This window comes from Hypanus sabinus, chromosome 21, assembly GCF_030144855.1.
Source record: "Hypanus sabinus isolate sHypSab1 chromosome 21, sHypSab1.hap1, whole genome shotgun sequence".
NCBI lineage: Eukaryota > Metazoa > Chordata > Chondrichthyes > Myliobatiformes > Dasyatidae > Hypanus > Hypanus sabinus.
Genome location: NC_082726.1, coordinates 55,782,460 through 55,805,304, shown reverse-complemented (window position 1 = coordinate 55,805,304; position 22,845 = coordinate 55,782,460). Strand labels below are relative to the sequence as shown.

Below are 22,845 nucleotides of genomic sequence, written 5' to 3'. Positions count from 1 at the left end.
ATTTGACTCACTGACTTGCCGACATTGGACCCACGACGTCCCCAGTGGACGCGTAGGCGTTCAGACCCAATCGGGCCTCAACCTCCAGACTTCTGATAGACCTTTGAGATTCGGTCTTTGGTATCAACTCTCTGACGCGCCAGTGACAGGACGTTGAACTCCAGGTCTTGAACTCTGAACTCACCAATGACAGGACCCCGAACCCCCAGTCTCGAACTCTGAACTCACCAATGACAGGACCCCGAACCCCCAGCCTCGAACTCTGACTCACCAATGACAGGACCCCGAACCCCCAGCCTCGAACTCTGACTCACCAATGACAAGACCCCAAACTCCCAGCCTCTAACTCAGGACTCACCGATGACAGACCCCGAACCCCCAGCCTCGAACTCTGACTCACCAATGACAGGACCCCGAACCCCCAGCCTCGAACTCTGACTCACCAATGACAGGACCCCGAACCCCCAGCCTCGAACTCTGACTCACCAATGACAGGACCCCGAACCCCCAGCCTCAAACTCTGGACTCACCAATGACAGGACCCCGAACCCCCAGCCTCGAACTCTGACTCACCAATGACAGGACCCCAAACCCCCAGCCTTGAACTCTGACTCACCAATGACAGGACCCCAAACCCCCAGCCTCGAACTCTGACTCACCAATGACAGGACCCCGAACCCCCAGCCTCGAACTCTGACTCACCAATGACTGGACCCCGAACCCCCAGCCTCGAACTCTGACTCACCAATGACAGGACCCCGAACCCCCAGCCTCGAACTCTGACTCACCAATGACAAGACCCCAAACTCCCAGCCTCGAACTCTGACTCACCAATAACAGGACCCCGAACCCCCAGCCTTGAACTCTGACTCACCAATGACAGGACCCCGAACCCCCAGCCTCGAACTCTGACTCACCAACGACACGACCCCAAACCCCCAGCCTCGAACTCTGACTCACCAATGACAGGACCCCGAACCCCCAGCCTCGAACTCTGTCTCACCAATGACAGGACCCCGAACCCCCAGCCTCGAACTCTGACTCACCAACGACACGACCCCAAACCCCCAGCCTCGAACTCTGACTCACCAATGACAGGACCCCGAACCCCCAGCCTCGAACTCTGACTCACCAATGACAGGACCCCGAACCCCCAGCCTCGAACTCTGACTCACCAATGACAAGACCCCGAACCCCCAGCCTCGAACTCTGACTCACCAATGACAAGACCCCGAACCCCCAGCCTCGAACTCTGACTCACCAATGACAGGACCCCGACCCCCCAGCCTCGAACTCTGACTCACCAATATAGGACCCCGAACCCCAGCCTCGAACTCAGGACTCACCAATGACAGGACCCCGAACCCCCAGCCTCGAACTCTGACTCACCAATGACCGGACCCCGAAACCCCAGCCTCGAACTCAGGACTCACCGATGATAGGACCCGAAACCCCCAGCCTTGAACTCAGGACTCACCGATGATAGGACCCCGAACTCCAGGCCTCGAACTCAGGACTCACCGATGATAGGACCCCGAACCCCCAGCCTCGAACTCTGACTCACCAATGACAGGACCCTGAACCCCCAGCCTCAAACTCTGATTCACCAACGACAGGACCCCGAAACCCCAGCCTCGAACTCTGACTCACCAATGACAGGACCCTGAACCCCCAGCCTCGAACTCTGATTCACCAACGACAGGACCCCGAAACCCCAGCCTCGAACTCTGACTCACCAATGACAGGACCCCGACCCCCCAGCCTCGAACTCTGACTCACCAATATAGGGCCCCGAACCCCCAGCCTCAAACTCTGACTCACCAATGACAGGACCCCGAACCCCCAGCCTCGAACTCTGACTCACCAATGACAGGACTCCGAACCCCCAGCCTCGAACTCTGACTCACCAATGACAGGACCCCGAACCCCCAGCCTCGAACTCTGACTCACCAATATAGGACCCCAAAACCCCAGCCTCGAACTCTGGACTCACCGATGACAGGACCCGGAACCCCCAGCCTTGAACTCTGACTCACCAATGACAGGACCCCAAACCCCCAGCCTCGAACTCTGACTCACCAATGACAAGACCCCGAACTCCCAGCCTCGAACTCAGGACTCACCGATGACAGACCCCAAACCCCCAGCCTCGAACTCTGACTCACCAATGACAGGACCCCGAACTCCCAGCCTCGAACTCTGACTCACCAATGACAGGACCCCGAACCCCCAGCCTTGAACTCTGACTCACCAATGACAGGACCCCAAACCCCCAGCCTCGAACTCTGACTCACCAATGACAGGACCCCGAACCCCCAGCCTTGAACTCTGACTCACCAATGACAGGATCCCGAACCCCCAGCCTCGAACTCAGGACTCACCAATGACAGGACCCCGAACCCCCAGCCTCGAACTCTGACTCACCAATGACAGGACCCCGAAATTCAGCCTTGAACTCTAACTCACCAATGACAGGACCCCGAACCCCCAGCCTCGAACTCTGAACTCACCAATGACAGGACCCCGAACCCCCAGCCTCGAACTCTGACTCACCAATGACAGGACCCCGAACCCCCAGCCTCGAACTCTGACTCACCAATGACAGGACCCCGAACCCCCAGCCTCGAACTCTGACTCACCAATGACAGGACCCCGAACCCCCAGCCTCGAACTCTGACTCACCAATGACAGGACCCCGAACCCCCAGCCTCAAACTCAGGACTCACCGATGATAAGACCCCGAACTCCAGGTGTATCCAGCAAAGCCTTCTCCATTCCACTGCCTCAGATGTCCATGCAATCCCTGATCACTAGCACTAAATTAATCTACTCCTCTCACAGTCTTGGTACCATCGATGTTGAGGAGCTGCCACTTGGAACACTGAAATTTGCGCTTACGTGAATGTAAAAGAACTCCTGCCACTATTCGAATGATCATTCTCTTCAATTAAAAAAAACAATTGTCTGGAGGAACTCAGCATGTCAGGAGGTAGAAGGACGGTTGGCATTTCAGGATTAGACCCTTTCACATCAGTCCAGGCTAATATTTAACCTTCTGGCAAGATCATAGAGAGGAAATGGTCTGTTCTCATTGTATTGCTGGGGATGGCACCTTACATTGCAAGGTCTGAGTGAAGGAAGCTGACCGTAAGACAAAGTAGAAGTTGGCCATTCGGCCCATTGAGTCTGCTCTGCCATTATATCATGAGCTGATCCGTTTTCCCATTTAGTCCCACTCCCCCCGCCTTCTCAACATAACCTTTGATGCCCAGGCTACTCAGATACCTATCAATCTCTGCCTTAAATACACCCAAAGACGGTCCCCACTGCCACCCGTGGCAAGAAATTCCACAGATTCACCACCCTCTGGCTAAAAAAAAAATTCTTCGCATCCCTGTTTTGAATGGATGCTCTTCAATCCTTAGGTCATGCCCTCTCATACTAGACTCCCCCACCATGAGAAACAACTTTACCACATCCACTCTGTCCATGCTTTTCAACATTTGAAATGTTTCTATGAGGATCCCCCCTCATTCTTCTAAACTCCAAGGAGTACAGTCCAAGAGCGGTCAAACGTTCCTCATATGTTAACCCTCTCATTCCCAGAATCATTCTAGTGAATCTTCTCTGAACCCTCTCCAACATCAGAGCATACTTTCTTAAATAAGGAGCCCAAAACTTCACACAGTACTCCAAGTGAGGTCTTACCAGTGCCTTATAGAGCCTCAACATCACATCTCTGCTCCTATACTCTACTCCTCTAGAAATGAATGCCAACATTGCATTCACCTTCTTCATCACCGACTCAACCTGGAGGTTAACCTTAAGGGTATCCTGCATGAGGACTCCCAAGTCCCATTGCATCTCAGAACTTTGAATTCTCTCCCTATTTAAATAATAGTCTGCCCGTTTATTTCTTCTACCAAAGTGCATGACCATACACTTTTCAACATTGTATTTCATTTGCCACTTCTTTGCCCATTCCCCCAATCTATCCAAGTCTCTCTGCAGACTCTCTGTTTCCTCAGCACTACCAGCCCCTCCACCTATCTTGGTATCATTAGCACGCTTAGCCACAAAGCCAATATTCCATAATCCACAATCGTTGATATGCAATGTAAAAAGAAGCGGCCCCAACATGGACCCCTGTGGAACACCACTGGTAACCGGCAGCCAACCAGGGATCCCTTTATTCCCACTCTGTTTCCTGCCAATCAGCCAATGCTCTATCCACGTATGAAACTTTCCCGTATTCCATGGGCTCTTATCTTGTTTAGCAGCCTCACGTGTGGCACCTTATCAAAGACCTTCTGAAAATCCAAATACGTACATAACATCCACTGCATCTCCCTTGTCAGTCTAATTGTAACTTACTCAAAAAATTGCAATAGGTTTGTCAGACAGGATTTTCCTTTAAGGAAAGCATGCTGAGTTCTCCTATCTTGTCATATGCCTCCAGGTACTCCGTAACTTGACAATCGACTCCAACAACTTCCCAACCACCAATGTCAAGCTGACAGGTCTATAATTTTCTATTTGCTTCCTTGCTCCTTTCTTAAATAGTGGAGTGACATTTGCAATCTTCCAGCCCTCCGGAACCAGGCCAGAATCTATTGACTTTTGAAAGATCATTGCTAATGCCTCCGCAATCTCCACAGCTCTTACTTCAGAACACGAGGGTGCATTCCATCTGGTCTGGGAGATTTATCTACCCTTAGATTATTCCGCTTCCTGAGTACTTTCTCTGTCATAATTGTGACTGCGTATACTTCTCTTCGCTGACACCTTTGAGTATCTGGTATACTGCTGATGTCTTCCTCAGTGAAGACTGATGCAAAATACTCGTTCAGTTCCTCTGCCATCTCCTTATCTCCCATTACAATTTCTCCAGCATAATTTTCTATTGGTCCTATATCTACTCTCACCTGTCTTTTACTCTTTATATACTTGAAAAAGCTTTTAGTATTCTCTTTGATATTATTTGCTAGCTTCCTTTCATAGTTCATCTTTTCCCTCTTAATGACCTTCTTAATTTCCTTTTGTAAGCTTTTAAAAACTTCCCAATCCTCTGTCTTCCCACTAATTTTTGCTTCCGTGTTCCTCACTCCTTTGCGAGTGAGAGGTGACTTGGTAGAGGTGTACAAGATGATAAGCGGCATAGATCAGGTATACAGCCAGAGACTTTCTTCCAGGGTGAAAATGGTTAATACCAGATGGGAATAATTTTAAGGTGATTGGAGGGAAGTATGGGGGCAGATGAGAGAGGTAAGTTTTTTTACACAGAATGTGTTGGGTACATGCAATGCCCTGCCAAGGTGGCTGTAGTGGCAGGTATATTAGGGCATTTAAGAAACACTTAGATCGGCAGATGGATGATAGGAAAACAGAGGGAACAGATAGATCTTACAGTAGTTTATGTGGTTGGCACAACATCATGGGCTGAAGGGCCTGTACTGTGCTATAGTGTTCTTCAAATACTACTTAATTGCTTGCTAAATGTCTTGAAGCCATGAAGGGTGTTATGTAAATACAGTTCCTTTCCTCTAATTATTAACCTTTGATACAATAGGGAGCTCAGTGTGGGCACTTCAATGTGCTTTTGGAGGAAATGTGCACAGGAGGAACATCATGCAAGACGTCTTGGAAATCTGCAGATGCTGGATATCCAAGGCAACACACACACACAAAATGCTGGAGGGACTACTCATCAGGTCAGGCAGCATCAATGGAAATAATTAAATAGCCAACATTTCAGGCCAAGACCCTTCATCAGGACCCTTCAACCTGAAGCATTCACTGTTTATTCATTTCCATAAGTGCTCCCTGACCTGCTGAGTTCCTCCAGCATTTGTGTGTGTTGCATAAGACATCTTGTGAACCTTCTGTAGGTTAAGGTACAGCTGTGGGGCTCTTGTGTTCCAGTAAACAACTGGCCTTAAAGGGAGCAGCAAGTTCAGGGGCCTGCTGAGGTCTGGCAGGCCAACCTATCTATGTCATAGGGGCTGGAAAGTGGGGATTCAGGCACTACTGAGACTTCGTTCCACATCTCTTTGGACCGTAGTGCATCCAGGAGTGAAAACATCTGCTTAGTAAACGGGGTGACAGTGCAGCACTTCATAAACTATTGTTAAGATTCCCAGATTCTTGCTAATAATTTTATCAGTGATGACTGGCTCTGTTCCAGTGACTTCATACACTGTTGCACATTGGCAGAGAGAGTACTCCTAAAGTGTTGTGAGTGGTGTCCAAGTGTCCTTCTGTTTGTCTAACAGTGAATTGTGTGCCGAACTATTTCCACAGCATCTCTCTGACCTTGAGAGGCCTTCAATGCTTTTGTTAGCTCAAGAAGTGTTTCTTGAATCGAGGTTGCTGGAGTAATGTACAAAACATTGTTCACAGCTAGATGAACACTGAAAATTTACCCAGAAAAAAAATGACCATGGGACACATTGAACACTCAACACACACTCATAATTTTAGGAATAACTCTTTCCTTGTTGCCATCACATTTCTGAATGGACAATGAGCCCTTGAACACTACCCCAGTCTTTTAGTTCTCTTTTTGAACTACTTATTTATGTATAGTTATTATTGTAATTAGTATATCTTAAGTATACCAGAAAGCAATAAATTTCAAGACATCTGTCAATGATAATAAACCTGATTCTGATTCAGAGGAACCACTTATAACAAACATTTTCATTAGCTAAAACACATAATGGGAATAAATATATTGCGCAGTGTTTGAGTCTCTGTAAAGGAGATGGTGCAGTGCACATGCAGAGCTAACACTGCGTTGTCCAGGAAGTAGTCAACGTGTTCAGTACAAAAGTCTAATTTGCAGAGGGAGTTGAGCAAATCAACTTCTCCCATTAAAAGGATGATAATACACTCACTGGCCACTTTTTTGATACCTCCCATAACTAATAAAGTGGCCACTGAGTGTATATTTGTTGTCTTCTGCTGCTGTAGATTATCTGCTTCAAAGTTGCATGTGTTGTGCGTTCAGAGATGCTCTTCTACACACCACTGCTGCAATGCATTGTTATTTGAAATTTTGTCACCTTTCTATCAGCTTGAACCCGTCTGGCCATTCTCCTCTGACCTCTCTCGTTAACAAGGTGTTTTCGTCCACAGAACTTCTGCTCACTGGGTGTTTTTTTATAATTTTAACAACAAATTTCATGCTATATAAGACATTGATAATAAACCTGATTCTGATACAGTACTGAGGAGCACACTCTCAACTGGGCTTTCTGTTGTGAAAGAAGTTGAGGTCCCAGAATGGCTTAGATTACAAAAGGCTTGAAGCATCTCTCCATTCAGTGGTGAACCATGACGATGATGCATGTGGCTGTTGCTATAGAAACCTGCAGTGCAAACTTTCAAATTTCCCAATCTCCTATACTTGCTAGCTGTCTCAAGACAAGCACAGAGAGTGCTGAGGTGGCAATCCTGTTGTCTGTAAACCCAACTAAATTTCTCCCAGTCCAGGAATAGAATTGGAATGTATTCCCGGGACATCCAGAACAAAGAAACTCCACATCTCCCCTCTCCTTGCCTTCACTTTGCCCCACGGTCTTTAGGCTTCACCATTCCGCGGGACTGCTCTCCATGACCCTGATGCTTTTCCTCATTGTTCATCACACCTGCACTCAACCAGATGAGATGGATTTATGTAAGTATCTTACCTTTAACAAAGACCCAACCAGTAATAAATTGCAAACACCAAAACCCAAGTAAAGTGGTGTTACTGATCGGAGATGTTACTCCCAATCCCGCTCGATTACAACGTTTAAGAGAAATTTGGATAGATACATGGATAGAAGGGGTAGGGAGGGCTATGGTCTCTGTGCAGGGCAATAGGAGTAGGCAGTTTAAATAGTGTAAAGGGGGTTTCTTCTTTTTTCTTTGTTACTGTGTATGTAATCAAAATGGCTTCTTTGTTTTGTTAAAAGCAGGAATGCTTCTTTGTTGCGAGAGAGTGCTGGAAGTTTGTTTGGGCTAAAATTTACTGATGACGAGAATTGTATTCCTTTGTAAACCAATTGGGATTAATGTTGTTCTTCTGAGTCTGTAAGCTATTGTTGGCGGGCTTTTGGGGAGATCGGCGTGAGGGGGTGAGAGAGAGAGGACGCGATGCTGTAAGCTGGGCGAGGAACGGACCCCAAGCGGGGGTCCGAGGCCAGGAGGTACTCTGAGGAGAGGAGATGAAGCTAGATGTGCTTGGTTGACCACTTCAGATGGTCCTAAGCTGCGAGTCGAGGAGTTCGGAGGGGATCGAATGGTGGCCAGAAGACTTCAGTAATTGAGCTCCAACGGTTGTGCACGAAGTGGTTTGGACTTTGATAAGTTTGGCGCCTTTTCTTTATTTTTTTCTCTTCATATATACTGTATCGTTATTAATCACTTAGTTATAGTAACCTTTATAAATTGTACTCATCTAATCGCATATGGTGTACTGTCTGTTTTTGGGCGAGGCGGGGACATCACACAGCATCCACACCAGCTGATTACCCAGTTTGGCGGGGCCGAAGGCTGCTCCCCCTAGACGAGAACAAGCTGAGCGAACCTGAGGTGACCCAGGGGGTTACAATAGTTTTGGCATGGACTAGATGAGTGCAAGAGCCTGTTTCTGCGCTGTACTTCTCTATGACTATTAAAGAACCAATAATTTGGGTTGAGTCAAGTAAGTTTCTCAGCAATCATTGAAGCAACGTGAGAAAGCATTCAGTCCCAGTGCTTAAGGAAATTCTCTCTGCTCAGAAAGCAGACCTTTTTTCGGTCCAAGCATGTACTTAATTCCCACACTGAAGTTATTTTTGAATCTGTTTCTACTGCCCCCTCTTTTCCCCAGCTTTTTCCCTACCCCGCTTAACAGAAGCATCTCCAAATCTTGCAGTTCTTTCAAAGGTCTATCAAGTTAGCTGCCTGTTATAAATAATGTTGTATTGTGCCTGAGTCATCTCTGGTGCTGGATTATGGCTCCAGTCTTCACAGATGCTGGATGCCATCATGTGGATGTGTGTTCTTTATGTTCTGCTGAACACAGTGGGCGTGCTTTGCTGGTGCTGGAATGTGTGGAGACACTCATGGGCTCACCCCAGCACGTCCTCAGATTGTGTTGGCTGTTAACACAAACGTCACACTTCACTGTATATTTCAATGTGCACGTGGTTATCTAATCTAATCTAAACGGAGACATGTCGGTGTAAGCTAACTCAGATCACATTGCCCACTGAGGGTTTGCTCAAGGACCCTGACTCAGAGGCAATGGGGGATCCTGCAGGTCACTGTGGAGTCTGTGCAGCACCTTGTGGACAGACGTCAGCTCTGCAGCCGGCTCTCTCAATACCAGAGACAGAAAACTAGCCACATTCTGCTTGATGGCCTGTCCGCTGTAATTAGTGCTTAAGGTGTAATTAAGTTATTGAACCTTATGAGTGTTTGCTGTTTATTCAGTGATCAAAATTCCTTCAGACCGTGTCCTCATTGCTATGTAATATAACCTGTCCATTATTTTATACTTGAATTACCCTGTTTCAGATAATCTTCAAATTAGAATCAGGTTTTAATATCACCGGCATACGTTGAAAAACTTGTTACTTTTATGGCAGCAGTACAACACAATACATGAAAAACATAGAAAAATATTGAATTACAGTAAGCATATATATGTACATTCAATGTCCATTTAGAAACTGGATGGCAGAAAGCTGTTCCTGAATCACTGAGTGTGTGCTTACAGGCTTCTGTACCTCCTTCCCGATGGTAACAGTGTGAAGAGGGCATGTCCTTGATGATGACAGCCACCTTTCTAAGGCATCGCTCCTTGAAGATGTCTTGGATACTATGAAGGCTAGTACCCATGATGGAACTGACTGATTTTACAACTCTCTGCACTTAACTCCGATCCTGTGGAGTAGCAACCCGCACCATACCAGACGGTGATGGAGCCAGTCAGAGTGTTCTCCACAGTACATCTGTCGATATCTTTGAGTGTTTTGGATGATAAAGCAAATCTCCTCAAACTCCTAATGAGATATAGCCACTGCCTTGCTTTCTTCATAGCTGTATCGATATGCTGGGTCCAGGATAGATCTCAGAGATATTGACACCCAGGAATTTGAAGTTGCTCACTCTCTCCACTTCTGATCCCTCCATGAAGATTGGTTTGTGTTCCCATGTCTTACCTTTTCTGAGGACAACAATCAGCTCTTTGGTCAAATCATCTTTATTTTATACTTAGAGATACAGCATGAGCACGCACCAACAATTACATCCGTGTGACAAATTAACCTGTACATCTTTGGACTATGGGAGGAAACTCCAGTGGTCACAAGGAGAATGTACAAGCTCCTTACAGACAGTGATAGGAATTGAACCTGGATCACTGGTGCTGCCTGTAAAGATAAATATGACCATTTCATGTTCCATTTTAAGGTAGAGAAGTTTATCCTAAATGTCTGGACTAGGTTCAAGATTAATATGCTTAAGATAGTAAAATACCTCTAATGTACTTCCTGAGAATGCTCATAAACACTGGTCTACATTTTAAGAAAAGTACAGTGCTGTGCAAAAATCTTAGGAACATATATACTGTATATCTATCTAGCTAGGGTGCCTAAAACTTTAGCATAGTACTGTATTTGTCAATGTGGAGCGGAGAGCGAGTTTGTAAAGCTGGTGGGAGGAGAGGATGTTACGAATGACGGGTAGAGCACCTTGGGAAGGGTGTGGACAGATGGCAGAGAAGGAGTGCCGGGGGTGCGGGTGCAGACACTCCCGGTCCTGAGACACTAGGCAAGCTCAGTTGATTCCAGACAATTAGTTTATTGATCATTATAGAATGTCTCTCTGGTGTTTCTTACTTGCTCCTCTCTCCCTTTCCCTTTCTCCAGCCATGATTCCTCGATCTCTGCCCCCTTCCCACTCGCAGTCTACAATTGAGACCAATATCAGAATCAGATTTATCATCACTCACATATGTCGTGAAATTTATTTCTTTTTTGCAGCAGCAGTACAGTGCAATACATAAAATTACTACAGTACAGTGAGAAAAGCTTTAAGGCTATTTATACTTCTGCGTCGAATCTATGCCGTAGGGTGACGTGCATCTCCCCAAAAAGTAACTCACGTGTCGTGGCGACACGGACCGCAACAACTGTGATTGGTAGCAGCTTGGTAGCATCGCATATCCTCCTATGCATTTCCGGTTGCTTCTTCTCCGCCATGTCTGTACACCGATGTGAAATAGATGAACCAAATTGTCAAATCTAACTGTCGACATGCCAAAATGTTTGAAATGCATTTCCTCGTCCATGTCTCTCACCAAGGAATAACACAGTGGCATAGAAACCCCACCGCCAACTAGCGTTTTGACACACACCAACGCATGCTCGCTACAGCGTACAGCCTACGCAGAAGTATAAATCAGGCCTATAGCGTAGGCTATGGCATAGCCCATACGCAGAAGTATAAATCAGCCTTTAGGCACCCTAGCTCAAGATATATATATATATATCTATACGTGCCTAAGACTTTTTCACAGTAGTGTTCTATCAGTTTCTGCCATTGTCACCAATGTTAACCTGTATTAAAATAGCATGTTCAACTTGACAAGAAGTACATATCTACAAGATGCACAGCATCCTATACAGAAATATTGGAACAAATGCTTTGTTGAAGGAGTGTTTTACAGGGGAAGAACTCAGCTAAGAGTTTTAGGGCAAGACTGTAAGAGCTAGGACCTGGATAGCTGAGAGCACTGCTGAAGTTCTAATGCAATGGAAAAGAAATACTAAAGTAGCCATAGTTGGAAGGAGACAGGTTTCTTGGAGCTGCGAGGGAAGTTAAGAGGGCAGGTCCGACTAGAACACTCATTTGTCAATCAGGTGAAGAAATAGCAAAACTGCATGATCCAAATTGTCAGTCAATTTCCGTCTCAATCATCTACATGCAAGTTGATGGCACAATGTGGTGAATAGTATCTATCACTTCATCAATGCAGGAGAAAGAGAAGTGTTCTTATAAAGGTGTTTTAAAACATATGGGGCATAGGTAGGGTCAATGTGCAGTCTTTTTTCCTAGGTTGGGGAATTCAGGAACTAGAGGGCACTGGTTTTAGATGAGAGGGTTGAGATTTAACAGGAACCTGAGGAACAACATTTTTACCTAAAGAATGGTCTGAGGTTCAGACAAAGTGATTGAGGTATGTACATTAACAACATTTAATAGGTACTTGGGCAGAAAAATTGATAGGAATGGTTTAGGGGAGAGGTTCCCAATCATTTATGCCATGGACCCCTACTGTTAACTGAGAAGTCCGTGGACCCCAGATTGGGAACACCTCGTTTAGAGAAATATGGATCAAATGCAAACAAATTAGACTAGCTTTGATGGGTGTTGTGATCAGGATGGATCTGTTGGGCTGAAGAGCTTTTTTCTATGACTCTGTGACTTGATAATTGTTTATCACTATATGAGCCCAGGAAAAGAGCTTTCCATCTGATAGCGCTGGCCATTCTCATGCTGGCGTTGACCCAATACATGCATCCAGCAAGACCACTGGGAAGTGATCGTGAGTTGAGAAAAATCTCCTTCCCCATTCTCATTCGGGAACACAGCCCACAGACTGCCAACTCAGGACAGAGTCATAGAAATAGGCCCTTCCTCATCTCATGTAGTCTGCACTGTCCATCAAATACCCATTTACACTTGAACCAACAACCCTTTGACTTGGAGGAGAAACATAGAAAATAGGTACAGGATTAGGCCATTCGGCCCTTCGAGCCTGCACCGCCATTCAGTATGATCATGGCTGATCATCCAACTCAGAACCCTGTACCTGCTTTCTCTCCATACCCCCGATCCCTTTAGCTACAAGGGCCATATCTAACTCCCTCTTAAATATAGCCAATGAACCGGCCTCAACTGTTTCCTGTGGCAGAGAATTCCACAGATTCACCACTCTCTGTGTGAAGAAGTTTTTCCTCATCTCGGTCCTAAAAGGCTTCCCCTTTATCCTTAAACTGTGACCCCTTGTTCTGGACTTCTTCAACATTGGAAACAATCTTCCTGCATCTAGCCTGTCCAAACTCTTTAGAATTTTATACATTTCAATAAGATCCCCCCTCAATGTTCTAAATTCCAGTGAGTATAAGCCTAGTCGATCCAGTCTTTCTTCATATGAAAGTCCTGAGAGAGCATTGAAATAAATAGGGTGAGCCAGTGTACAGTCTTATGTTATCCACAAGTCTCAGTTCACAGCTTACTGTATCAAGAAGAATGGATTTCACTTGCAATGATGCTAATTCTTGTGTTTTATTTGCAGGAAGAGATGTTGCAAGGGTTACAGATACGTACTAGGACAGTGTATCCCTGAGGGTAAGTTGGAACTTATTTATCCTCCTGTTGTATTACTCATTGTTGACAGTTTATAAAATATCAAAGGCAACAATTCACCTACAAGTCTGTCGATCTACTGTATCTGGTGCTTCAGGTACGGCCTCTTCTACATCGGTTAGACTGATGCAGATTTGGGGTCCACCTTGTCAAGGAATTTTGCTCTTCCTCCACAACAGGCAGGATCTCCGGGCAGCCACCCATTTCAGTTCAACTTCCCATTCCCATTCAAAGCCTCCTCTATTGCCAATATAAGGCCAAACTCAGGCTGGAGGAGCATACCCTTTCAATTCTTTACCAGATCTTTTTATATTAACATTTTACGATGCAAGTCTGTATTAACCTCTGCAACACACACACAATGCAGGAGGAAGATCCAAAACGTCAACTGTACTCTTTTCCAGAGATGCTGCCTGGCCTGCTGAGTTCCTCCAGCATTTTGTGTGTGTTGCTCGGATTTTCAGCAACTGCAAATTTTCGCTTCTCTGTATTAACCTCTCCGTGATGGAGGTCCAGTAATGTTCTGGTGAATTTCTGCAGTTATCTTCTTTCTAAAGTGTGACACCCAGAACTGTGGACAGTTGGTCCAGTCAATATTTGCACAATTGGAACTGCATTTCCTTCTCTCCACCCGTTTGACATTTCTGGGTGTCACTATCTCTGAAGATCGATCCTGAGCAACATATTGATGCAATTACAAAGAAAGAACGCCAGTCACTATATTTCACTTGGATTTAAAGGAGATTTAGTATGTCATCAATGACTCAAGCAATTACCACAGAGAAGAACATTCTAATTGGTTGCAGCACTGTCTGGTATGGAGGGGTTACTGCATGGAATCAGAAAAATCTGCAGAGGGTTGTAAACGAAGCCAGCTCCATCATGGGCACTAGCCTCAAAAGCGATGCCTCAAAAGGGACAGCTACTTTCTCTCTGGCATCATATTTCTGACTGATCCACGAGCACGGTCTCGGTGTGCCTCCTTACACAACTCATAATTTTATTTTTTATTGTAACGTAAAGTAATTTTTATGTCTTGCCACAAAACAACAGATTCCATGACGTAGGTCGGTGATAATCAACCTGATTCTGAACACCATTAGGGACAAAAAAGGCCACTGGAAGGGCAGCTCATCACCAGAGCTAAACATCCTTCCCCTCCACTCCCAACACATCGTGATGGAGCTGGCTGAGTCTATGTCCCTCTGCAGCCTCTTTTGATCCTGTGCATTGGAGCCTCCACACCAGGCAGTGATGCAACCAGTCAGGATGATTGCCAAGTGCATCTGTAGAATCTTGCTAGAGTCTTCGGTGACAAACCAAAACTCCTTAAACTCCTAAGAAAGTAAAGCTGCTGACCTGCCTTATTCATGATTGCATTCATATATTGGGCCCAGGAGAGATCATCTCAGGTGAATTCATGTGTTGTACTCATTCAGACAAATGGAGGTTGCTCCATCACACTCTTGACTTGTGATGGCAGAAGGACTTTGCGATGTCTATGAACTGCACTGCAGTTTCTTACTTGGTTTACACTGAGAACGCCTCCCAAACCAAGAAGAATGCGAATGTGGAAACATCATCACTATGGAATGGATGTTGTGGTGCCAGAAAAAGGCCAGTAACGTCTTGGAGGATCCCACCCACCCTGCTCATGGATTGTTTGTCCCATTCCCATCAGGGAGGAGGCTATGCAGCATCCATCCTAGTTACTTCTCTATCTATAACCATCACTGCTCTTTAAACCACTTCTATTACACATTTTATTTTGTAATTACTTGCTGGTGTTTATGTATTTATGCACAATTTATTCCATATATGTACACCACAGCAAATTCCTAATACTTGTAAATGTACAGATATAGGACAATTGAAGTTGATCATTGACATTTGCAAGACCTGTTGAGAATGTGGTTAAAACAGCACCAGGGCCTGTGATATTCATTTTCCATATTAGGGGTGCTGACAAGGCTGCATTGAGCTCATTGAGAAGGCGTTGGCGGACCACCATGGTTGATCAGATTAACTGCCTGGGAGAAGAAACTTTTAAGGTGGCATGAAGATTGTGTTTGGAATGCCTTACAGTGCTTTCCAGAAGTGAGCTGACGGAAAAGGCAGCTTGCAGGGAGGGTAGTGTCCACAATGATATTTTAAGGATATACGTGCATGTAAACCCAGCTCCCTCGTTCCTACTCATCCCAAGGGCTACAACCAAATCTGAAATCGTACCTTCCTGATGTCCATGCCTGAAGCCAACACAAGCAGAGGCTACCAGAGGGAACCAGTGGGTCCTGACCTGGTGAAAGAAAAGGGAATGGAAGATTTGCATTTGTATACCACCCTCCAACATGCCGGATATCAGCTAATAAAATGCACTGATGTGTGAACACGGGCAGTGTGGTGGGTACCGCTACCAGTTCAGACACAGGAAATTCTCAATCATCATCAAAAAATATGTTTTAGTGATTAAGACTAAGGAATAAAAATTTGGTCTAGACATTGAGGAGACCTCAGTCCCCTGAAACGATCAGATCTTAGCGTGAAGTGATGGTGCCTACAAGGACGTAGCACTTCTCCAGGACTTGAGTGGAGTACATTGCCTGTTTTTTTGTGTGCATATGAACAAACATCCATAACTAAGTCTGCAAGTTCAGTGAGCCCCAGCAGACATTTTCAAGCAGTTTAAAGATTGTGTAGTTGTGGAGAAAACTAAACATTTGCCTTAATGTAACATCTATTATACCTCAAGATTATACAACAGACTGCCTTGGGTTAGAGGACTGTATGTGTGCTGCTGGGAGGGAGGGATGGGGCTTGCTTTGCGGTTGTTGTTTTTGTTGCTTGCTGTCTTCTATGTTGTTCTGCTGAACATTGTGGGCATGCTACGTTGGTGACAGAATTTATGGCAACACTTGTGGGCTGTCCCCAGCACAGTTGTGCTGGTTATTAATGCAAATGACACATTTTACTGTATGTTTCGATGTACACGTGACAAACTTGAATCTTGTATCTCAAAACTTATCAATCCCCTTTATGGCTCTTGAAATCCCTTGAAGTTTGATCAGCTGGAAATAATTCAGAAGGTGTGTAGCTTGGATGGTTGATGGTTGGGTTGAGTTCTCTGATCTTGGCAATTTACTTGCAAATGATTCGTCACCACGTGAGGAGACATCGTCAGAGCGCTGTTGGTTGTGGTGTCCACCCCCCCCCCTCCCCCCACCGACTGCTCGGCATTTATATACTTTTCAATCAGCTGATTTGTCGTCATTTTGGAAACTCAATTGTGATGTTTCTGAAATGATGACAAATGAGCTGATTGGAAGGTATATAAAGGCCAAGCATTTGGAGGACACAGCACCACCAACAGCTCACTGATGACATCTCCTTGCATGGATATGAAACATTTCCCAAGTGAATTACCAATATCAGAGAACAACTCAAACCAACCAGTTTAATTGGTGTTGTAATGTTATCCTGAGAAAACTAAAGACACATTTACAGTGTAAGAAGTGGGAGGGTCTTCTGTAGGTGTTGATCAATATTGAGAGCGTTGGACAAGGCAGTGAGCATTTCCTTTCGCAACATTTCAGGAATCAGAGTTACAGTTCTATTCCTTCCGTCAGCAAGATCCAAGGAGAGCAGTATCTGAATACGGTTAATACCAGCCTCACCATAGCTTGTTACAGCCACCTATTCAAGAGAGAGAAAAGAGGGGAAAAAAACACAAATCTAAGGTCATTTTTACGTTACTTTTAAGACTAGAGAACCATAAGACATTGGAGCCGAATTAAGCCACTTGGCCCTTTGACTCTGATTTGCCGTTCAGTTCTGGCTGATATATTATCCCTCTCAACCCCATTCTCCTGCTTCCACCCCGTAACCTTTGATGTCCTTTCTAATCAAGATCCTAGCAACACCCACAGCCATCTGTGGCAATGAATTCCAAAGAACCACCACCCTTTTCTGGCAAGGTTCAGGTCTGAGCTTCATATGACAGCACTTTCAAAAGCTTATGTTTGGTGTGGCACCACAGGGACAGGCCGTTCAGTCCCTCTGGCCAATGGCAGTGCTTCTGCTCCCATAAGTTCCTTCCACCCAATTATATAACTCCATCAACATTCCTTTCCTCTCTCCCACATGTACACATTTACCTTTCCCTCAGGAGCACCAATAGCAGGTCTCTCGTCCATGTGATACCAAGTTACACATTCTTACTGCACAACAGATGCTTCTTCAAAATCATAAACCCAAGAGATTCTGCAGATGCTGGAAAATTTGAGCACCACACATAAAATGCTGGAGGAACTCAGCAAGTCAGCCAGCAACTATGGAGGGGAATAAACAATTGATATTTTGGGTGGAGACCTTTCATCAGGGCTGGAAAGGAAGGGGAAAGAAGCCAGACTAAGGAAGCAGGAGGGGAAGGGGTACAAGCCAGCAGGTGGGGGGGAAGTTGAGGAGGGGTGATGAAGTGAGAAACTGGGAGGTGATAGGAGGAAGAGGTACTGTAAAGGGCTGAAGAAGGAATCTGATAGGAACGGACATTTGACCAAGGAAGAAAGGGAAAGAGGAAGGGCACCAGAAGGAGGTGATGGGTGGATGACGAGAAGGAGTGAGAGGAGAAGAAGAATGAGGAATGGGAAAAGAGAAAAAAGGAGGAGGGAGAAATTAGCAGGTTAGAGAAATTGATGTTCATTCACTCGGGCAGAGGTTACCCAGATACAATACAAGATTATGCTTCTCCAACCTGAGTGGGGCCTCATCAGGGCAGTAGAGGAGGCCATGGACCCACACTTCAGAATGGAAAGTCAAATTTAAATGGGTCGTTACTGGGAAACCTCACCTTTTGTGACAGATAAAATGAAGATGCTTGACAAAGTGGTCTTCCAACCTACATTGGATCTTTCTGATGTAGAGGAGGCCACACCTGGAGCACAAAATACAGTAGATGAGCTGATAGACTTGCAGGTATACAGTCGATTACCCTGACAGACCCTTGAAAATTCCCACTTGGATTACTTGCTGGGAATCTTGGATTCAATCACCATGCATCTATCCATTCTAAGAGTTACTCCAGCAATCCAATAATATTGAGTAAAATCTCTATAGAAAATATCTACTGATCTTAAACATCCATTTTACCTTTGAATTGCATTAATATCGCTTCTGCACTTCCTGTGTTCTCCGCTTCCTTAGAGAGCTTATAGAAGCAGAGATGTTACCACATCTCCTCAGAAGGACAAGTTTCATTGCCTTTGAAAACAGGCCACAACGCAATAGTGACCTCAGTCAAAATGACTGGTGGTAACCAGCACCTTCCTGACACTGTGCTGGCAGCTCCACCCCTTGATGTGTTACGTGGTGCGTGGATATGGTGTCAAGTGAAAGCAAGGCTCCAGTATAGACCCAAAATCACTTTACTATCAATTCAGGTCTGCTTCAGTGCACTTAGTTGGTGAACTCACTGTCTGGGAGGGGAAGGGAGGCACAATCCCCTTCCGCAGGAAGTATAACAAGAAGAATCATGATCTGCAGGGCTGTGAACTGAGAGCTCAGAAGCAGAATTAACCTCCTGAGATTTGCCCTACAAAGACATGATAGGCCGACTGGCCTCTTTCTCTGATTCTCATCAATCTCTGAAAAAAGTACCTCCCAACCCCAGTGATTCTGTTATACCAAGCTGAATCTACTTACTGTCAGCAGGCTTGGCATTGCTTGGAATCAGGGGATTAATGACCCAATGATCAGCCCCATTAAGAAGCCAGCTTGAAGTTGTCAGCAGTAATTGGGATCCAAATTTAGTTTTCTGGGTTGTGACCGGAATTTTGAAATTCCTGGCTGCCCTTTATCAATTGCAATCCTTGTGGAGGATTGCCAGTTCAATGAAACACTTCACAAAAATCATTTTTTTTTACAAGTTTTACTCATAATTAATAACACATCCTTTACAAGAAAATTGCCCCGTTCATCCATCTTCAATTATAAATCAGGCTGAAGATGGAAGAGAAACATCTGGTAGTGTATGATCCTAAACATTGGTTGGTTTGTTCTGGCTTTGTTAGGTCTCACAGTAGTTTGAGTAAGATTTTGTCAAGTTGCTTTGGAGCCTCGAACAAAACGACTACTTTCCACCCAGGCATTTTCTGCAGGGTTGGCAGTGGACGGAGACTGGGTAGTGGGGTTCAAGAGACTTTTAGATAGGTACATGAATATGCTGGGAATGGTAAAAGGTTAAAGTTAAAGATAAGCTTGTATTTGTCACATGTACATATGTGCATACAGTGAAGTGTAAGTCAGCGAGGATCGTACAGGGCAACCTGCAAGAGTTGTCACACTTCTGGTGCCATCATAGCATACCTACAACTCATGAAGCCTAATGGTACTTCTTTGGAACATGGGAAGAAAGCAGAGGAAACCAAAGTCACAGGAAGAATGTACAGACTCCTGAGAGGCAGTGATAGGAATCGAACCCTGATCATATAGCTTGCTCTGTAAAGTGTTTGTGCTTACTGCCATGCTGCCTTACCGGATCACGTGCAGACAGAAGAGATTTATTTAATTTGGTGTCACTTTCAGTGCAGACATCATGGGCTGAAGGGCCTGTTCTTCTATCATAGAGTCATAGAACAATAAAGCATGGACACAGACCCTTCAGCCCAACCAGTCTATGCTAACCATTGTTCTTGGACCATTAGGACAAGGACTGTTAGAATGGGAAACAGCTTCTTCCCCAGGGTGTGAGACTAATGAATGCACTGCCACCACCCAGGTCTTAGCACATATGAATCGCCAGTAGAGTGTATTGTTTACATTTTAGTTTGTATTGTAAATGCATTTTATTACTTGTTAAGTTATTTGCAGTAATATTGCCTTGTGCGCTGTGTGTGAGTTATGTATATGCACTGTGTTGTGCACCTTGATCCGGAGAGAGAATTCAGAATCAGGTTTATTATCACCGGCATGAGATGTGAAATTTGTCAACTTAGCAGCAGCAGTTCAATGCAATACATAACCTAGCAGAGAGAGAAAAAAAATAATAATAAATAAAATAAAAACATAACAATAAATAAACAAGTAAATCAATTACACATATTGAATAGATTTTTTTTAATGTGCTACAACTGAAATACTGTATATTAAAAAAAAAGTGAGGTAGTGTCCAAGGCTTCAATGTCCATTTAGGAATCGGATGGCAGAGGGCAAAGGTTGTTTCATATGGCAGTGTACATATATACGGCTGAATAACAATGAACTTGAACTTGATTCCCTGCATCTGGCCCATATCTCCCCAAGCCTGCCCTCCATGTACCTATCCAAGTCTCTGACTATCCATGCAATCTAAACCTCTAATCATCTGACATGGTTCTATCAAGTCACCTCTCATCTTCCTTCACTCCAAAGAGAAAAGCCCTAACTTGCTTTCTCATAAGGTGTGCTTTCTAAACCATCCAGCATCCTGGCAAATCTCCTCTGGGCCCTCACTGAAGTTTCCACATCCTTCCCATAATGAGACAACCGGAACTGAACACAATATTCCCAATATGGTCTAACCAGGATTTCACGGAGTTACATTCATGGCACTTGAACTCAGTCCCCTGACTAATGAAGCCCAACACATCATATGCCTTCTTAACAACCCTATCAACTTGTAAGGCAACTTGGAAAGATCTGTGGATGTGCACCTCAAGATCCCTCTGTTGCTCCACGCTGCTAAGAATCCTGCCATTAACCATGTATTGTTTTCAGATTTGACTTTCTAAAGTGAATCACTTTACAAATTCCACTTTGAACTCCTTCCGCCACTTTTCAGCCCAGCCCATAAATTATGGGCCGTTTTCCTGTTGAGAAAAAGAGATCGCTTTAGGCCAGCACCAGGGGACAGTCTGCCACCCAAGGGTTGGCGAGATTGAAGTTCATCCTCTCTCCCAGAGATGCTGTGGCTGCAACCCACTAAACTTTGGGAAGACAGGGTGGGGAGGCTAAATGTGAATTGAGTTGCAGTACAGAGCAGTGATAATGTGACACTGCTGGAACAAACCAAAGGATCTGGTCATCCTGTTCAACTAAACAGCTTATGCTTTCAGTCTAGCTCATGTGTTTTGCTGCATTTGATCTCGTCCTTTGTGCTGCAGCCAGACCATTGTCCAACAATATCATATTGGCAACCAAAGTAAATAACGTTCTGAAATACATTCCATATGAAGACACTAGTCATCCAACACAAACTGCTGGAGGAACTCAGCAGGTCAGGCAACGTCTATGGAGAGGAATAAACAGTCGATGTTTCTTATCAGGAATGGAAAGAAAGGGGAACAAACTAGAATAAGGAAGTGGCAGGGAGGCAGAGGAGAACAAGCTGGCAGGTAATAGAATCTTTTGCCTTTACCCATCAGCCAACATTTTTTAACATTTTATTCATCTTTTCTCGATCTGGATATCGCTGGCAAAGCCATCATGTCTGCATTTCTGCACAGCTCATTGCAGGGAGGATGTGAAGGCTTTGCAATGGGTGTTAATGTGGTTCCCCAAGATGCTACCTGGATTAGAGGGCATGAGTTTTTAAGAGAGATTAGACAAACTTTGGTTTTCTCTGGAAAATCAGAGGCTGAGGGGTGACCTCAGACCTCTGAGGGGTGACAAAAGTTTATACAATTACAAAAGGTATAGGTAGGGTAGAGAGTCAGAATTGTCCTTTCTTCCCAAAGTAGAAATGTCAAATACTAGAGGACATGCACTTAAGGTGAGAGGGAACAATTTAAAGGAGACTTGCTGGGTGTTTTTTGATACAAGGTGTTTGGAATGGGCTGCCAGGGGTAGTGTTTGTTTGCTTATTTATTGATTGAGATACAGCACGGAATAAGCCCCCCAGTACTTCGAGCCAACCTGCCCAGCGATCCCCGATTTAATCCTAGTCTAATCATGGGACAATTTACAATGACCAATTGACCTACCAACCGGTACATCTTTGGACTTTGGGAGGAAACCGGCACACCAGAAGGAAACTCAAGTCGTCACGTAAGAACGTACAAACTCCTTACAGCCGGCGGTGGAAATTGAAGCCAGGTCATCTGTACTGGAAAGCGTTGTGCTAACCACTATGCTACCATGTTTGAAAAAATATGATCATAACATTTGAGAGGCAAATGCAGGGAATGGAGGATACAGACCTTTCATTCAGTCAGCTGCCCACTTCCCTCCACAGATGCTGCCTGACCAACAGAGATCCTCCAGCACTTCGCTTTTGTTTTGCTTCAGCTTCCAGGATCTGTAGTATCTTGCGTCTCTAAGAGTAAATGAAGGTCAAGATCACAACAAAGCCGCAATTTTCAGATTAGACTGTTCAAACGTATACTCAAGAGCCATTGCCACTTACAGAAGATGGAGACCTTGCTCCTATAAAAAGTGTGGGCTGATTTTTCAAACTCAAAGTCAACACTGATG

The 22,845-nt window shown here is 44.9% G+C and overlaps 1 protein-coding gene across 8 annotated transcripts in view; it reads left to right on the top strand.

Annotated features, from left to right (window-relative positions):
- LOC132379064 (collagen and calcium-binding EGF domain-containing protein 1-like) overlaps positions 1 to 22,845 on the top strand; it is a 244,161-nt gene that overhangs the window by 80,602 nt on the left and 140,714 nt on the right. For all 8 annotated transcript variants that reach the window (XM_059946580.1, XM_059946586.1, XM_059946583.1 and 5 more), the window contains exon 3: positions 13,334 to 13,386. In XM_059946580.1, the coding sequence (XP_059802563.1) occupies positions 13,334 to 13,386 (53 nt within the window). The remainder of the gene's footprint in view (positions 1 to 13,333; positions 13,387 to 22,845) is intronic.